The sequence below is a fragment of the Tachypleus tridentatus genome, chromosome 11, assembly GCF_004210375.1.
Source record: "Tachypleus tridentatus isolate NWPU-2018 chromosome 11, ASM421037v1, whole genome shotgun sequence".
Classification (NCBI taxonomy): Eukaryota; Metazoa; Arthropoda; class Merostomata; order Xiphosura; family Limulidae; genus Tachypleus; species Tachypleus tridentatus.
The window spans coordinates 17,370,229-17,385,482 of record NC_134835.1 but is presented as its reverse complement, the minus strand read 5'-3'; the positions used below and the strand labels follow the sequence as shown (position 1 = coordinate 17,385,482).

The following is a 15,254-nucleotide window of genomic DNA, read 5'->3' as shown; positions in this document are numbered from 1 at the left end:
AATTCCTTTTATGAATTTTACTACATTTAATTTATTTTTACCTTTTTACCGGACATTTGGTGCAGATAGCCTAGCTGCTTTGTGCCATAAAACAATAAATCAACCAACCAACTAATCCTATTTTGATACTTCTGCCATTGTATTTGATCTTCTCTCACTTTGTCAGGTATGTTACTGTTTCTGCCCTTACTTGGTCATTCTTCATGTGGTCTGTATTTGTTCCAACTATCCTTGTACTTTCTTTTTCAGGGTCTTTTGTTTTGGGCATTAGTCACACACTTCTGGGCTTATTCATATCATTTGTCAGGAACTTCAGTTGTGGTGGATGGCTGTCTTTCTTGGGTCTTTCATGTTCCATCAACAGACTCGCTTCTACAATCCCAAGTCTTCAGTAGGGTCTATTCTTGGTTGAGCATGCCACCCTTGGATGCTTTTGTCACACTTTTCATCTTTGGGCTTCTTATCGTCCTCTATTTTGGTTATAGTTGTTGATATTTTCTGCCAGACCTGTTTTTACCTCTTACTTTACAGCTACTTCTAAATTCATCTATTCTTTATGGGTCTAGGTTAATACACCTCTGTCCTTTTTGGTGTTTCTTTGCCTGCCTTGGTTTGTTTGGTATTTGGACTCCCCCTTCCTCTACCCATTATTCTATTTCTCTCTTGCTGTACACTCTCATGCTTTCCAACATCACTATCCTCTCCACCCTCACACACAGTATCTGCTTGATCTTTATCTGTCTGTTGGACCAAGCTTTCTGTTATTGTGGCTTGTTCTTGTCATATTCTTTTGTCATTGAGTCTTCCACCACCTCTTAAATCCTGGCATTATGTCTGTGCACAGCCATTCTGCCTTTATTCCTCAATTATTTGCTGATGGATTTTTGGTCTCAGCCTTCCTGATTGTTTGATGTCTCTGTCCATGGCCTCTTTCTATTTCTTTTATGCAGATGTGTTTCTTTCCTTGTTCTATAAATTATTCTGTTTCATTATTCTCCTCATCCAACTCATTTACCTGACTGAGTTTCATTTTGTACCAGCAATATCTTCTGATTTCATTCATTTCCTTTATGATCACCATTGTTCCAGCAACATTCTTGTAGATGTTTCTTTACCTTCTTCCACTGCACTTATCTTTTCCTCTTTATCAGACTTTGACCATTTAAGTACATCATACCTCTTTTCTCTTTTGTTTGTAGCCTATAGGATATTTTGGATATGGTTTGGCTCCTGTATCTCGTTTAGATATTCTGTATATTTTATCATAGATCTCTCCATTTAGAGGTCTCTATCTTTGTCTGTCCTTATCTTGGGACCACCTTTTTTCCATGGACCTTTCTTCTTCTTTTATAGGATGGGTCTATTGAGTCTTCCTTTGACATGTTTGTCTTGGGATGTGGATGTTACTGAGACTATTCTCTTTTTATTCATATTCCATTTGTTACATTTTACGTTCTCTTACATTTCTTCTTCATTGGCCTTTGAATAAGTTTCTTCAGGTATGAACATGATGCCTTCTCACACATTCGTCTTCTTCTGTACACTTTATGGCTGTTTTATGTCCTGATAGTTTCTGGCTTTCACAAGTTGCTATTCTTCAGTTACCTCACTGTGTTTGAGACCCCTCTTTTGTTCCATATGATCCTACCAGGTGGCTGATGTTGCTTTCCAAAATCCATTTGCTGGCTTTTAAAAATAAGGTTTTTCTGACTAAAGGGCCAGTGGCACCTTTTCTGTGTCTTTCTTATGAAGAAGATTCTCCCTCTTTTGTCAAGTACAGCATGGGGGAACCTTGCTAGTCACTGTGGTGGTGGGTTATAGAGAATTCTTGATGATAGGAATGCATCTGCTGGGGCTAAAACAAGAAGTATCAATGCAATGAGACGTGGGTTGGTGGTGACACTGTTATTGTCATGCAGGTTATCTCTCACATAAATCATATACATTGCTTGTGCTTTTCACACTCACCTTCTGTAACTTGAGCCTCACCAGTAGCATTGAGGTGAGCTATCACTATACAGTACCAATATATGTCCTCTTCCTGCAGCCTGCATCTGTTCAGTACAGTTGAGATGACAACACTCCATACTGGTTTTTACTGTCTGAATAATATGTTCTTTTCTCACAACTGGTGAACATCCTTCAGAGTCTGATGGTAGAGTTGATTCATGCACTCTGTATAAACCTGTAATGTATCTCTAATGAACCCACCTCCCACAGCTGATGTTAGTCCTGTAGAATTGAAATATATGCAAGTATCCATATTACATAATAGTATACTTTCCTTCTACAGTTCCCTAGGTGGGCTCAGCAGATTTCCTGCTGTGGTTTTGCTATAAGAAAACACACACACACACACTCCTCCTATAGGTGGTGTCTGTTCCTTAGAGTTGAGGTGAGCATGGATCCTTATTATGGTCTTCCTCCTACAGGTGGTGACTGTTCCTTAGAGTTGAGGTGAGCATGGATCCTTATTATGGACTTTCTCCTACAGGTGGTGACTGTTCCTTAGAGTTGAGGTGAGCATGGATCCTTATTATGATCTTCCTCCTACAGGTGGTGTCTGTTCCTTAGAGTTGAGGTGAGCATGGATCCTTATTATCGTCTTTCTTCTACAGGTGGTGGTGTCTGTTCCTTAGAGTTGAGGTGAGCATGGATGATTATATGAGCTTGTTGCAGAAAACACTTTACATAGAAGAGCTAACAATGTAGAAATCTTGTATGTAAAAGTGTTTTCTCAGCCCAAACGAGCCGTTTTTGCATATAAATTTCTCAACAAGTGGGTTTCTCGTCATCACTGATTATTATGGTCTTCCTCCTACAGGTGGTGTCTGTTCCGTAGAGTTGAGGTGAGTATGGATACTTATTATGATCTTCCTTCTACAGGTGGTGTCTGTTCCTTAGAGTTGAGGTGAGCATGGATCCATATGGTCTTCTTCCTCCCACAGGTGGTGTCTGTTCCTTAGAGTTGAGGTGAGCATGGATCCTTATTATCATCTTTTCTCCTACAGGTGGTGTCTGTTCCTTAGAGTTGAGGTGAGCATGGATCCTTATTATGGTCTTCCTCCTACAGGTGGTGTCTGTTCCTTAGAGTTGAGGTGAGCATGGATCCTTATTATCATCTTTCTCCTACAGGTGGTGTCTGTTCCTTAGAGTTGAGGTGAGCATGGATACTTATTATGGTCTTCCTCCTACAGGTGGTGTCTGTTCCTTAGAGTTGAGGTGAGCATGGATCCTTATTATGGTCTTTCTCCTATAAGTGGTGCCTGTTCTGTAGAATTGAGGTGAGCATGGATCCTTATTAGGGTCTTCTTCCTACAGGTGGTGTCTGTTCCTTATAGTTGAGGTGAGTATGGATACTTATTATGGTCTTCCTCCTACAGGTAGTGTCTATTCTCTAGAGTTGAGGTGAGCATGGATCCTTATTATGGTCTTTCTCCTATAAGTGGTGTGTCCTGTAGAATTGGTGATAGAGGAGGTAAACAAAAAGGGTACGGTGTGAACTAACCTGAGCCACACTACATATATTGACTGTCTGACAACTTGTCTGAAAGTACTTTATCATAAGTTCAATAAATTTTAATAAATGTTAATAAATAAAAGTGAAAAAAATTGAGAATATACAAAATAGTTACTTGATTATTTGTGGAAAAGCTCCTAGCCAAAAGATACATGAATTTACATCAGTATGTTTATTTTAATCAGAGTCTGAAACACACATATTTTGCTGTTATGCTTAGTTTTTTTCTGTGTATAACTTATTAGGATATCTTTATCATGAATATTTTATAAATATGGTGTATCATTTATTAGGATCTCTTTATGAATAATGTTAATTTGTTTTGTATTCCTTGTTAGGACCCCTATACCATGAACATTGTTATTGTCCAGTATCTCTTCCAAAGTGGCTAGACTTGATGAGTTGTTATGGCAACTATTCCCAGATTCATGCTGACTTGTCAAGTTTTCCACAAATTGATATGGAAACGACTTTGGATAGTGCAATCAAACGATTTAACATGCCTGGAGCCATCAGCTTTTGCCATTATAGTGTTATCAAAAATGAGGTAAGTATATAGGCAGAACCTCTTTACATGTAGTTATTTTGCATACTGAATACTTCCAATGCCAAGAGGATAGCATATTCTGTTCTTATATACTGTAAACATAACTGTTATTGTTGAATAATGCTTGGTTATTAAACATTTTATCTGTCTTGAGGTGAGAATGTAGGTTTTCATATGTTAATTATGAAATGGAAAACCTTTGATTTAGCTATTTATACTAGATATACTTCCACAAGGTCCACAAAAGTGTTCTTTTTCAAGAGTAAATAAAACCAAAATTAAGAGTAACAAATAGCTTTACTTTGTACTTTAGAAGCTCATATACCATTTTGTGTTTTAGCCTACAGAATGTGTAGTTTTTCTTCTGATTCTTTGTTTGTGCACATTCTACTGATGTCACAACAGTATAATTTCCATTGTTACATCATTTCAGTTTCTGTTGACTGACTGACAGACAACAAATTACTATATTGTGGTGTGAGAGGTTAATACAATTGACTCTTACAGGTGGCCTTTGGCTCTATTTTGGGGAAATCATGAGATTGATGAACTGTTTTACAAATAATGGTTTAGTTAGAAAGTAATGTTGTAATTTGTAAATTATTTCATATCTTGTTGTGAATTAAGAATGCATTGTGTAGTTTTTATATTTTTCAAAGTAACCTCCAACTATAATGATGCATTCTTTGTCCTGGTACTGTATATAACCACCTCATTGAGATATTATCTTTTTTCTTTTTCTTAACAAAGCACTAACTGATTGATTTCTCTGTACCATGACCATTGCATATACTTTAAGTGTTCTTCATGTTGCCAATTTGATTTTTGTAAAAATAAAATACTTTTTTTTGTTTATCAAGTTGATATACAGGATGAATTCCAGCATTACTGTTTTTGGTATGGATGTGAATCAGGCCTCTTCTATCCCACCTCTGATATCTAGAGTCACTCAATAGTCAGGGTGAGGAGCCACTTTCATTTGGAGCTCTCCATAACCTTATTTGTAATTAGGTGGAGACATATATTCTATCTGCTGGTGTTTCACTGAGGCTGCACTTATAGGCAATCTTGGACATTCTGGATGTTATTCAGTTTTACTTTTACCTTTGTCTTCCTCCAGCTCCTTTTTCCAGTTAGTAAATGGTGTGTAAGATGTTTTGGGTTTTTACCAGGTTGCTTTTGAGTATTCATCTTCCTTGATGATGGGAAGGTCTGAGTATAAATACTGAGTTCTTCTTCCATCTTCTGATTTTCCAGTTCATGCAGGAAGGTTTACTGCTCAGTTACATGAAGGGACAACTATGTCTTGTCCACTGCATTTGTCAGAACAGCATACTCCAGCTTGCCATCATTAGATGGATGGACACATATTTAGATTCTCTAAAAATGGACATACGCCTGGAAATGTGGGGTTCCAGAACAGAATCTATGATCAACCTGAATATATCACAATTTTTTAGGATTTATCTGATCCTAACTAAGATATTTTTGATCTCCAACTTTTGTTGGAAGCCTCTCAGCAATCACCATATCAACTTGATGATGAGTTGGGATCACTGTTAGTATCTACCTTGTTTTGAACTGACCCTTGGTTTTTGTGTGCATTCCAGGGTCTTTGGAGTCAAAAATTGATGTTGCCCATCTGCATTAATCTTTGCCATTGCTTTCTTCTTGACTTTCCTTGGCTGTTACAGGTGATCATAATTCCTTCCCTGTTTGAATGTCCCAGCTTTGAAATTTAACCCCTCAGTCCATTGTTACATAGAAAATATATTCTGCCTATATCCGTAAGGTTTCTCCATCAGCTGAAATGCCACCCAAAGTGGCAGTCACTACTGTATGCTTCTCTGTAGTCTGTGGAGGTTCATCTCTATAATTTTTGGACATGTGGAAAACATTTACTATGGATCCATGGATACTACAGGTCTTTGCTGGTCAAGGGACAGGTTTTATTCCCATCTGATTGTTGTGAAGATGGCTGATTGATCCCAGTCATGAATGTTTCTCATTTAAATCACTTCTTAGATCCTTTAAGGTTCATGACAGATTCATTCTTCACTCTGTGTTACACAAGAACTGTAGATGTTGCCAACACCAATCTTCATGTTCCTATGTGGAGTTGTTCTACCACTTTCTGCATTTTGTGCACTTAGGGTCTGATGCTGCAGTTCAGGATTTTACCTTTGGGCTAGTATCAGCATCACATGTTTTCTCGCGTAATCATTACAAGCTTTTTTCTTGTCACCTTCATCCCCTAGGCTTGTACATATACCATTAAACAGATAATTGGTTACTGTTGGCACAATTTCTTTAGTTGGCTGAACATCATGCTCAAATTGTACTTTCAGAAGTAACAAAGACAGGCTTTATAGTCACATCTGCAAAATCTGTTCTCATTCCAAAACAACATGTCATTCATCTTGAGGTCTTTTTCAACATGTATCTGAGTCAGTTTCAGCTTACTCCTATCCAGCTCCACACACTATGGAATAGGCAGTTTGATTCTTACATCTCTTTTTCCCACTGTGCAAATGGTTCTTTTTCTTTTGGGAATATAGGCATCAATCAGATATTCCTCATTCCTTTGGGATAAGAGCACATGAAATCCTTTCAGTGGTCTCTACATGGCTAATAGATCATGAACAGTGAGTGGTCCATTGGATTCTCCAGTCTTTCTATTCAGGAACAACATCTTCAATCTCAAGTGTTGGTTAGATCAGAACCACATTACAATAGGTTTTTCCCTGCTGACATCTCATCCAAAGATTCATCTCTTCCTGGATACTTCTCTTCAGGGATGGGGTGCATTTCTCAGTGGTCAGGAATTCAAGGGTTTATGGATTGACAATGAGGATTCTCTACACATCAAAGTTTTAGAAATTCTTGCTGCTTGAAATGCAATGTCTCTAGTTCTGGAGTTATTGAGGAGACAAAATCTTATGTTTCATTCTGACAATTCCATGTTGCTGTTTAACATTTTCCATCAGGAGCACACCCAGTCTAGAAAGCTCTACTTTTGTATTGGATTTTCGTTATTGGACTTACACCCATCATGTCATCCTGCTAGATTGCCATGTTCTGGAGATGATTAATATGATGGCAGATCAATTGTCTTGATTCAACCAGATTCATTTGACAGAATGGATGCTTCATCAAAAAGTTTTTCCATTGGATTTCTGTTGGTTCAGTGCGCCAAAGATTATCACTTATTGGAACATCACCTACTGGCATTTTGGGCTCTGGTACCTTGTCCACATGCATTGGCAGTAGATGCATTCAGGCAGGTGTGGATATGATTGCACCTCTATGCCTTTTCACTAATTTGTATGTTATGCAGAGTACTAGCAGTGATTCCTCAACACTTGGTCTTGTTCTGTTTGGAGTACCACATTTGCAAGCTCAACTCTTGTTTCTGCTTTTGTGGTACTTTCAGGAGTGCCCACCTCTTCCACTTCTTTTTTGGTTGTCTCTGTTAAGGCAGACTTGATCTGACATGTACAGCTAGCCATCTTGAAGCTCAGGCTTCATGCATGAAGATTATGTGGTCCTTCACATGGTGTTAGGGTTTAAGGTCTAAGACTGCCATGTATATGTCTCAGTCTCTTTATAGTCCCATGATGGACATTTTTCAACAGAAATGGCACAAGTATTATTGACAATTATTGTAAGGTGGTTCAACTCATTCTTCCAGAAGTGTCAACTACAGCTTGTTTTTTTTACTTGGTCCTTTGACAAGTTTTGTAACTTCCACAGTTTATTTAGATGAGGTGGCCTTATTATCTACCATTAGATACTCAAAGAGATGAAAATTATATGAGTCCATTGTAGTGCTCTCAGGTCTCCTTAACTAATTTTAGGTTCTTTGTCCCAAACAACTGTTTAAGTTACTTAACTGGAACATTAAGATTATATTTCATGTCAGAGTTGTTTGTGCTGCATGTGCATAGAATGCTTCATCATTCCATTTTCATCCTTCTAAGCCCTAATAGGTCCTTACCTAAGACTTTGGCAGACAGGGAAGAGGAACAATCTGTTTCACTAATTCACCTGAAGGCTGTTTCTCACCTTTATGACCTATGAGATTCTGATCATTTTTATGTCCAGTGAGGGGCTTGAAGTGTTAGTTTACATGCCTTTAGAGGTGATATACAATGATTTTTATTTGTTGTGGTTCTTCAATTTCCCAGAATTTATTCCTGATTACATTGACAAGGTTGGTACAAAGGTTGATCCATATTGCTTATTCTGGGTTCTCTTTGGAGGTGAGGTGACTTCTGCAAGCCACTCTCATTAGATTCATTATATTTCTGTCTTTAGCAGCCTTGTTGAACTGCACACTGGAGTTCACTGTGAGGGCTGGTATGTACTTTTAGTTGCATGATCTGGCAGTATCTTTTTCTGAGGGTTTTTTGACTACCTATTATAACTATCTCAACCCCATTGGCTAGTTTTAATGAGAAGTGAGTATCTTCATTAATAATGCTATCTTATCTTTACTATCTGGTGTATGTTACCTCTTTATCAGAGAATCCCACTCTGGCAAGTGTTTCCCAGACAGGTGTTCTCTAATCAAACCAAATCTACTCTAATAACCATTAATACAATATACTTTATCTAGGTTGCAACAGGCTCTTCATAAATGTGATGTTGCATAAAGACCACCCAAAGGCAGACTGAGTTGTATCATTGTGTTACACATGAACTATCATGAGTAAACCATAAGGGAATCTATCTCATCCCAGCTGATCATTGGCTTCAATAAATTGGATGGTTTTCTTTAACAATGTAGGAACTTGGTTCTTCAATTGCACTGTTTCCTGTTCCTCAGGATTACCCCTCCCCCTCCATGCTGAACTACTGGAACTAGAGAGTCCTTACCAAGTTTTCTTTCTTGTGACTGGGTTGGTGAACAGACCTTATTCCTCGTGGAGGTCCTCTTACCAAAGTCCCTGAATGTTTTTATGCAGATGTTGGTAGGAAAGACTCCAGCTTATGCAGGAGACTATTCATAATACTGATTCATATTTCATATCAGGAAACTGGTTGGATTGAGTGTGGCCCTTCTTTTTGATTACTATATTGATTCAGTACATTGTTCATGGAAGAGACCCATTGTTTCCTTGTAATCCTAAAGCAGAGCTGTCCCATTCTGAGTTTGTATTGAACACAGCTTATTCCACATCCTTCCCATAATCCTGTGAACAAGTGGAATTTACCTTGCCTACATGGTTGGAGAGAGAGGATAAGTTTTCATAATTCCAGATTGGATGAGTTTTGTTTCTTCAGAATGAGTATGGCACACATGATCCTATCATTCTGGGTTTTGTTTCTTCAGAATGAGTATGGCACACATGATCCTATCATTCTGGGTTTTGTTTCTTCAGAATGAGTATGGCACACATGATCCTATCATTCTGGATTTGGGATGTCGCCTTTCAGACTTCTTCAGGTTAAGGATAGGGTTAGTCCACTTAGGTGTTGCTTACCTTCATGTCATGATTCTGGTGGCTCAGATTGTACAACTCCATAGCTACAAACACACACACACACACACATATATATTGTGATTCTAATATCCTAGCCATCAATGTGGGATTTAGGATCCATGACACTGTAATTCTAATTCCAAGCAGTGGTACCTCAGCTACCTAGTTGTGGCGTGGTCAGCAATAAGGATGGATTACATTGTAGTTCACCTGTGGTGCATGATGTAGGTTCAGGGTGAAGAACATCCTTGTTCTAAATGTAGTGAGATTACCCCACTAGGTTGCTAATCTTCTGTTTACACATTTTGTATGAATAATGTCCTGCCATCTTATCAGTTTGGAATTCTGGCTTGTAGTTTGGGTAGAGAAAAGTATTTTTTTTCTAAGATACATTTTTCTTAAATTGAGCAATTTGCAATAATACTTCTCACTCACTCTTTTGTCCTTCCTAGTGACTATGGTTTAAATTTGTCTTGAAAAAGTGGTTATCTGAATGAGGTGCTTATGTAAAACACCAGGATAGAGAATGCACTGACTTGTGTAAAGTGTCATAAGACAAATATTGGCAATGAAAATTAAGCAGAGAATAAAATGCCAGAGCAGGCAATAAAAAAAATTCAGATCAAACTTAGCGGGGCAAAGGAAAAGAAATCTTAGCAGTCAAGACGTAATAACTCTAGTGTGAGTGGAGGTAAGTATTATTTAAGGAAATGATAATTATTTTAATATCAGAACAATTCCAGCTGGTCTTACTTTAAATAGCATAACCAAAATTTGCCACTACAGGAGAGAAACATTTAATAGTGAGTTTGTGTTATACTTGTGAAATATTTTACCATATTTGATTTACTTACCTGTTTATTTATTTTTATTTTTGTTAATGTTTTAATTCTAATGATAGGAGAAATAGTTTAACTGTAAGCTGAATTTGTATTATGTTTACAACAGATTTATAGAAAGTGTTATGGACAGCATGTGGGTTTCAATATGTTCATGGATGCTATTCTTCTCTCTCTTACCACAGATTTATAGAAAGTGTTATGGACAGCATGTGGGTTTCAATATGTTCATGGATGCTATTCTTCTCTCTCTTACCACAGATTTATAGAAAGTGTTAGGGACAGCATGTGGGTTTCAATATGTTCATGGATGCTATTCTTCTCTCTCTTACCACAGATTTATAGAAAGTGTTAGGGACAGCATGTGGGTTTCAATATGTTCATAGACACTATTTTTTTCTTGCTTACCACAGATTTATAGAAAGTGTTATGGACAGCATGTGGGTTTCAATATGTTCATGGATGCTATTCTTCTCTCTCTTACCACAGATTTATAGAAAGTGTTATGGACAGCATGTGGGTTTCAATATGTTCATGGATGCTATTCTTCTCTTTCTTACCACAGATTTATAGAAAGTGTTATGGACATCATGTGGGTTTCAATATGTTCATGGACGCTATTCTTCTCTTTCTTACCACAGATTTATAGAAAGTGTTATGGACAACATGTGGGTTTCAATATGTTCATGGATACTATTCTTCTCTCTCTTACCACAGATTTATAGAAAGTGTTATGGACAACATGTGGGTTTCAATATGTTCATGGATCTATTCTTCTCTCTCTTACCACAGATTTATAGAAAGTGTTATGGACAACATGTGGGTTTCAATATGTTCATGGATGCTATTCTTCTCTCTCTTACCACAGATTTATAGAAAGTGTTATGGACAGCATGTGGGTTTCAATATGTTCATGGATGCTATTCTTCTCTCTCTTACCCGAAAGGTGAGATTGATAATTTGTTGAATATTTTCAGTTGGTACTTAACAGTTTACAAAGTAAGCTTTTAAATATAATTTAGAATTTATGAATATCAATTACAGAAGTAAAAAATATCTTTAAGAGTTTATTTAATCAAAACATGGAATTCCTTTTTCCATAAGCTGAAATAATTATTTCCTGTGTAGTAGATTAAAAGTGCTTATATATATATGTAAATATATATTTTTATGGTAAGTAGTGTTGCTGATATTACCTGAATCTGTCTTGTTCAGTGTTCTATACACAAAACTTTCCCTTCAATAGTATTGTTTTTTTATAGAAACCATTTTTTTCCACCAGATACAGCTTCCAGACCTTGAAATGCTGGTCAACTTGGGTGACTGGCCCTTAGAGAAGAGGCTTCTGAAAGACGGTCCCATTCCTTTTTTCTCGTGGTGTGGTTCGAAGGACACACGAGACATTGTAATGCCTACTTATGATATAACTGAAGCTACACTGGAAATGATGGGAAGGTAACTGTTCTTTATGGGTAAAGTTCTGTACATTAATTATGTAAGTAATTTATTTTATATTCTATAAAAATAAGGTTTTGTGTCTATGGGAATTGTGTTTTGTAATGAAGACTGTACAATTGTTTTGAACTGTAGAAAGGTTTTATACATGAAACCTTTAGCTATGTTATAACATGTTCTTTTTAATCAGACAGTATTAACTTTTTCAGTTATGTGTTTATAGGTAAACAACCTTCCCAGTTTTAGGCTTATTAACACAAGATTCAAGAATTCATGAACGAACAATATCTCAGATTACAGTTTACATAGAAATAAAAACAGTTTCTTTGTTGTCATGTTTACCAAAACACTTAACTCTTGTAACACAGGAACTTACAGGTAGCTTGTAGTTACAGGTTTTACCTTAACTGCATGTCACACCGTTCCAGTCGTGCCAATGTAGGAGTTATAGACTGTCTTGTTCCCAGAATGACCAATATTTGTAGTACTGAAGAATCAATGAAGAACAAATCACTACAACTGTCCAGAATATTTTGTAAGAAAGAAAATAAAAATGAACATTTAGGATAATGTAGAAGAAAATTACAGACAGCAATATTTCCTTCCATCAAAGGTTTCTGAAACATACGAAAGATACATAAACAGCATTAAATTAGAACATTATTCAGAACTTACAAGACAGTACAATCACAGTTAACATACACTAAGCCACCTAACGATCTCAGAAGGAGGAAGACAGTACACAGAACATTCGCTGTAAATTTGGATTTCAGGACGTCTTGGAAAGATACATAAACAGCATTAAATTAGAACATTATTCAGAACTTACAAGACAGTACAATCACAGTTAAAATACACTAAGCCACCTAACAATCTCAGAAGGAGGAAGACAGTACACAGAACATCCGCTGTAAATTTCGATTTCAGGACGTCTTGGAAAGATACATAAACAGCATTAAATTAGAACATTATTCAGAACTTACAAGACAGTACAATCACAGTTAACATACACTAAGCCACCTAACAATCTCAGAAGGAGGAAGACAGTACACAGAACATCCGCTGTAAGTTTAGATTTCAGGACGTCTTGGAAAGATACATAAACAGCATTAAATTAGAACATTATTCAGAACTTACAAGACAGTACAATCACAGTTAACATACACTAAGCCACCTAACAATCTCAGAAGGAGGAAGACAGTACACAGAACATCCGCTGTAAGTTTAGATTTCAGGACGTCTTGGAAAGATACATAAACAGCATTAAATTAGAACATTATTCAGAACTTACAAGACAGTACAATCACAGTTAACATACACTAAGCCATCTAACGATCTCAGAAGGAGGAAGACAGTACACAGAACATCCGCTGTAAATTTCGATTTCAGGACGTCTTGGAAAGATACATAAACAGCATTAAATTAGAACATTATTCAGAACTTACAAGACAGTACAATCACAGTTAACATACACTAAGCCACCTAACAATCTCAGAAGGAGGAAGACAGTACACAGAACATCCGCTGTAAATTTAGATTTCAGGACGCCTTGGAAAGATACATAAACAGCATTAAATTAGAACATTATTCAGAACTTACAAGACAGTACAATCACAGTTAACATACACTAAGCCACCTAACAATCTCAGAAGGAGGAAGACAGTACACAGAACATCCGCTGTAAATTTCGATTTCAGGACGTCTTGGAAAGATACATAAACAGCATTAAATTAGAACATTATTCAGAACTTACAAGACAGTACAATCACAGTTAACATACACTAAGCCACCTAACAATCTCAGAAGGAGGAAGACAGTACACAGAACATCCGCTGTAAATTTGGATTTCAGGACGTCTTGGAAAGATACATAAACAGCATTAAATTAGAACATTATTCAGAACTTACAAGACAGTACAATCACAGTTAACATACACTAAGCCACCTAACAATCTCAGAAGGAGGAAGAAAGTACACAGAACATCCGCTGTAAATTTGGATTTCAGGACGTCTTGGAAAGAAAAGTTAGGATTCATTAGCATAACAGACATAAAACATGTAGTAATACTTGATCTATCTGTTGTAGCCACTCAGACTAGTGGAGACAATTATTTAGAATAGAATCATACTGAAGTGAGAGGATATAAACCTGACACATTAGAAAGAAAGATAAAACTATTTTTCTATGTCCACTTCACTGATGACACATTCAGCCATTCTAGAAATGAGCTCTGTAAAAACTAGATAAATGTCTTGAAAGCATACAAATAATTTGAATGTCTAATGACGAAGACCCTGGTCGAGTGGATAATGCAGTGTACTTTCTGGCAAGAAAACCAATAGTCAAACCCTGGTCTACTGTCACAAAAGTAGTCCTTTTCAGGACTTCCCTACAGACAGCAGCAGTTTAGTAGCTGGAATGTAAGATGAAACATAATTAGCAGTTAGTGTCTATTTCTTATAAAAAGAATAAAGTAGTTATTAATTAGTAATTAGACTTAAAGGATGGTAGAGGTTATTAACCATGAAAATAATTGATAACCATTCATGATGATGAGAAACCCACTTGAAGTAAAAATATATCTCAGGACAACTGGTATGAGTATTAACTGTTTCACTAATAAAGCAGAGAACAACATTTCAACCTGACGATAACCGAAGAAGATTGATACGTTGTTCTCTGCTTTATTAGTAAAAGTATTAATACCCACACCAGCTGTCCTGAGATATATGATTGATAACCACAATCTTACTATAAGTAATTTTGTAATATTTTGTTTCTCATTGGAAACTTGCAATTGGTTCATTTTGGGAAGTTTGAAGGAATAACCTTTGTTTATGGTGACAACAGGTTCCAAATTCCCATGACGGTGCTTTTGAGAGGTACATATAAGTGCTTATGACAGTGAAAGAGTCAATAAAACTTTCACCAGATGTTTTTATCTTAAAGTATAACTTTTTAGTAAGAGTTTAAATAACATTCCAAGCTATATCATAACGCAATGTTTAGGGACAACGATGGATCTGTTGGTCCATCTTGGTTGTTCTATCCTTTAAGCCAAACTAAAACTGTTTAAAGAAGAAATTAAAGCCAACCATAATCACTCATATATCTATCAAGGTTTCCCTTAAACTCACTCAAATTTACTGCTTCAACAACATCTGAAAGCAAACCCATTCATAGACCAACCACCCTATTTGAAAAATAAAACTCTCTGAGCTGAAGACAGCTTCTACCTTGACTAAATCTACATTTGTGTACCCTAGTTCTATAATTGTTAAGTATGAAAAATGTTGATGCACCAATTATATTAGTTCCTTTTACAATTTTTAACATTTCAATAAGATCCGCTCCAACTCTTTTTTTTCTCAAGAGAAAACAAATTTAAGGATGTTAATTTCTCCTTG

The 15,254-nt window shown here is 36.5% G+C and overlaps 1 protein-coding gene across 4 annotated transcripts in view; it reads left to right on the top strand.

Moving 5' to 3' along the window:
* Window positions 1-3,840: 3,840 nt before the first annotated feature.
* The window catches only part of LOC143231717 (protein O-glucosyltransferase 2-like), a 37,083-nt gene continuing 25,669 nt past the window's right edge, over window positions 3,841-15,254 (top strand). For 2 of the 4 annotated variants that reach the window (XM_076466324.1, XM_076466323.1), the window contains exons 1-3: window positions 3,841-4,067; window positions 11,185-11,338; window positions 11,675-11,847. In XM_076466324.1, the coding sequence (XP_076322439.1) occupies window positions 3,928-4,067; window positions 11,185-11,338; window positions 11,675-11,847 (467 nt within the window). In that variant the 5' untranslated portion in view covers window positions 3,841-3,927. The remainder of the gene's footprint in view (window positions 4,068-11,184; window positions 11,339-11,674; window positions 11,848-15,254) is intronic. The other 2 variants (XM_076466325.1, XM_076466326.1) reach the window with 2 other exon arrangements.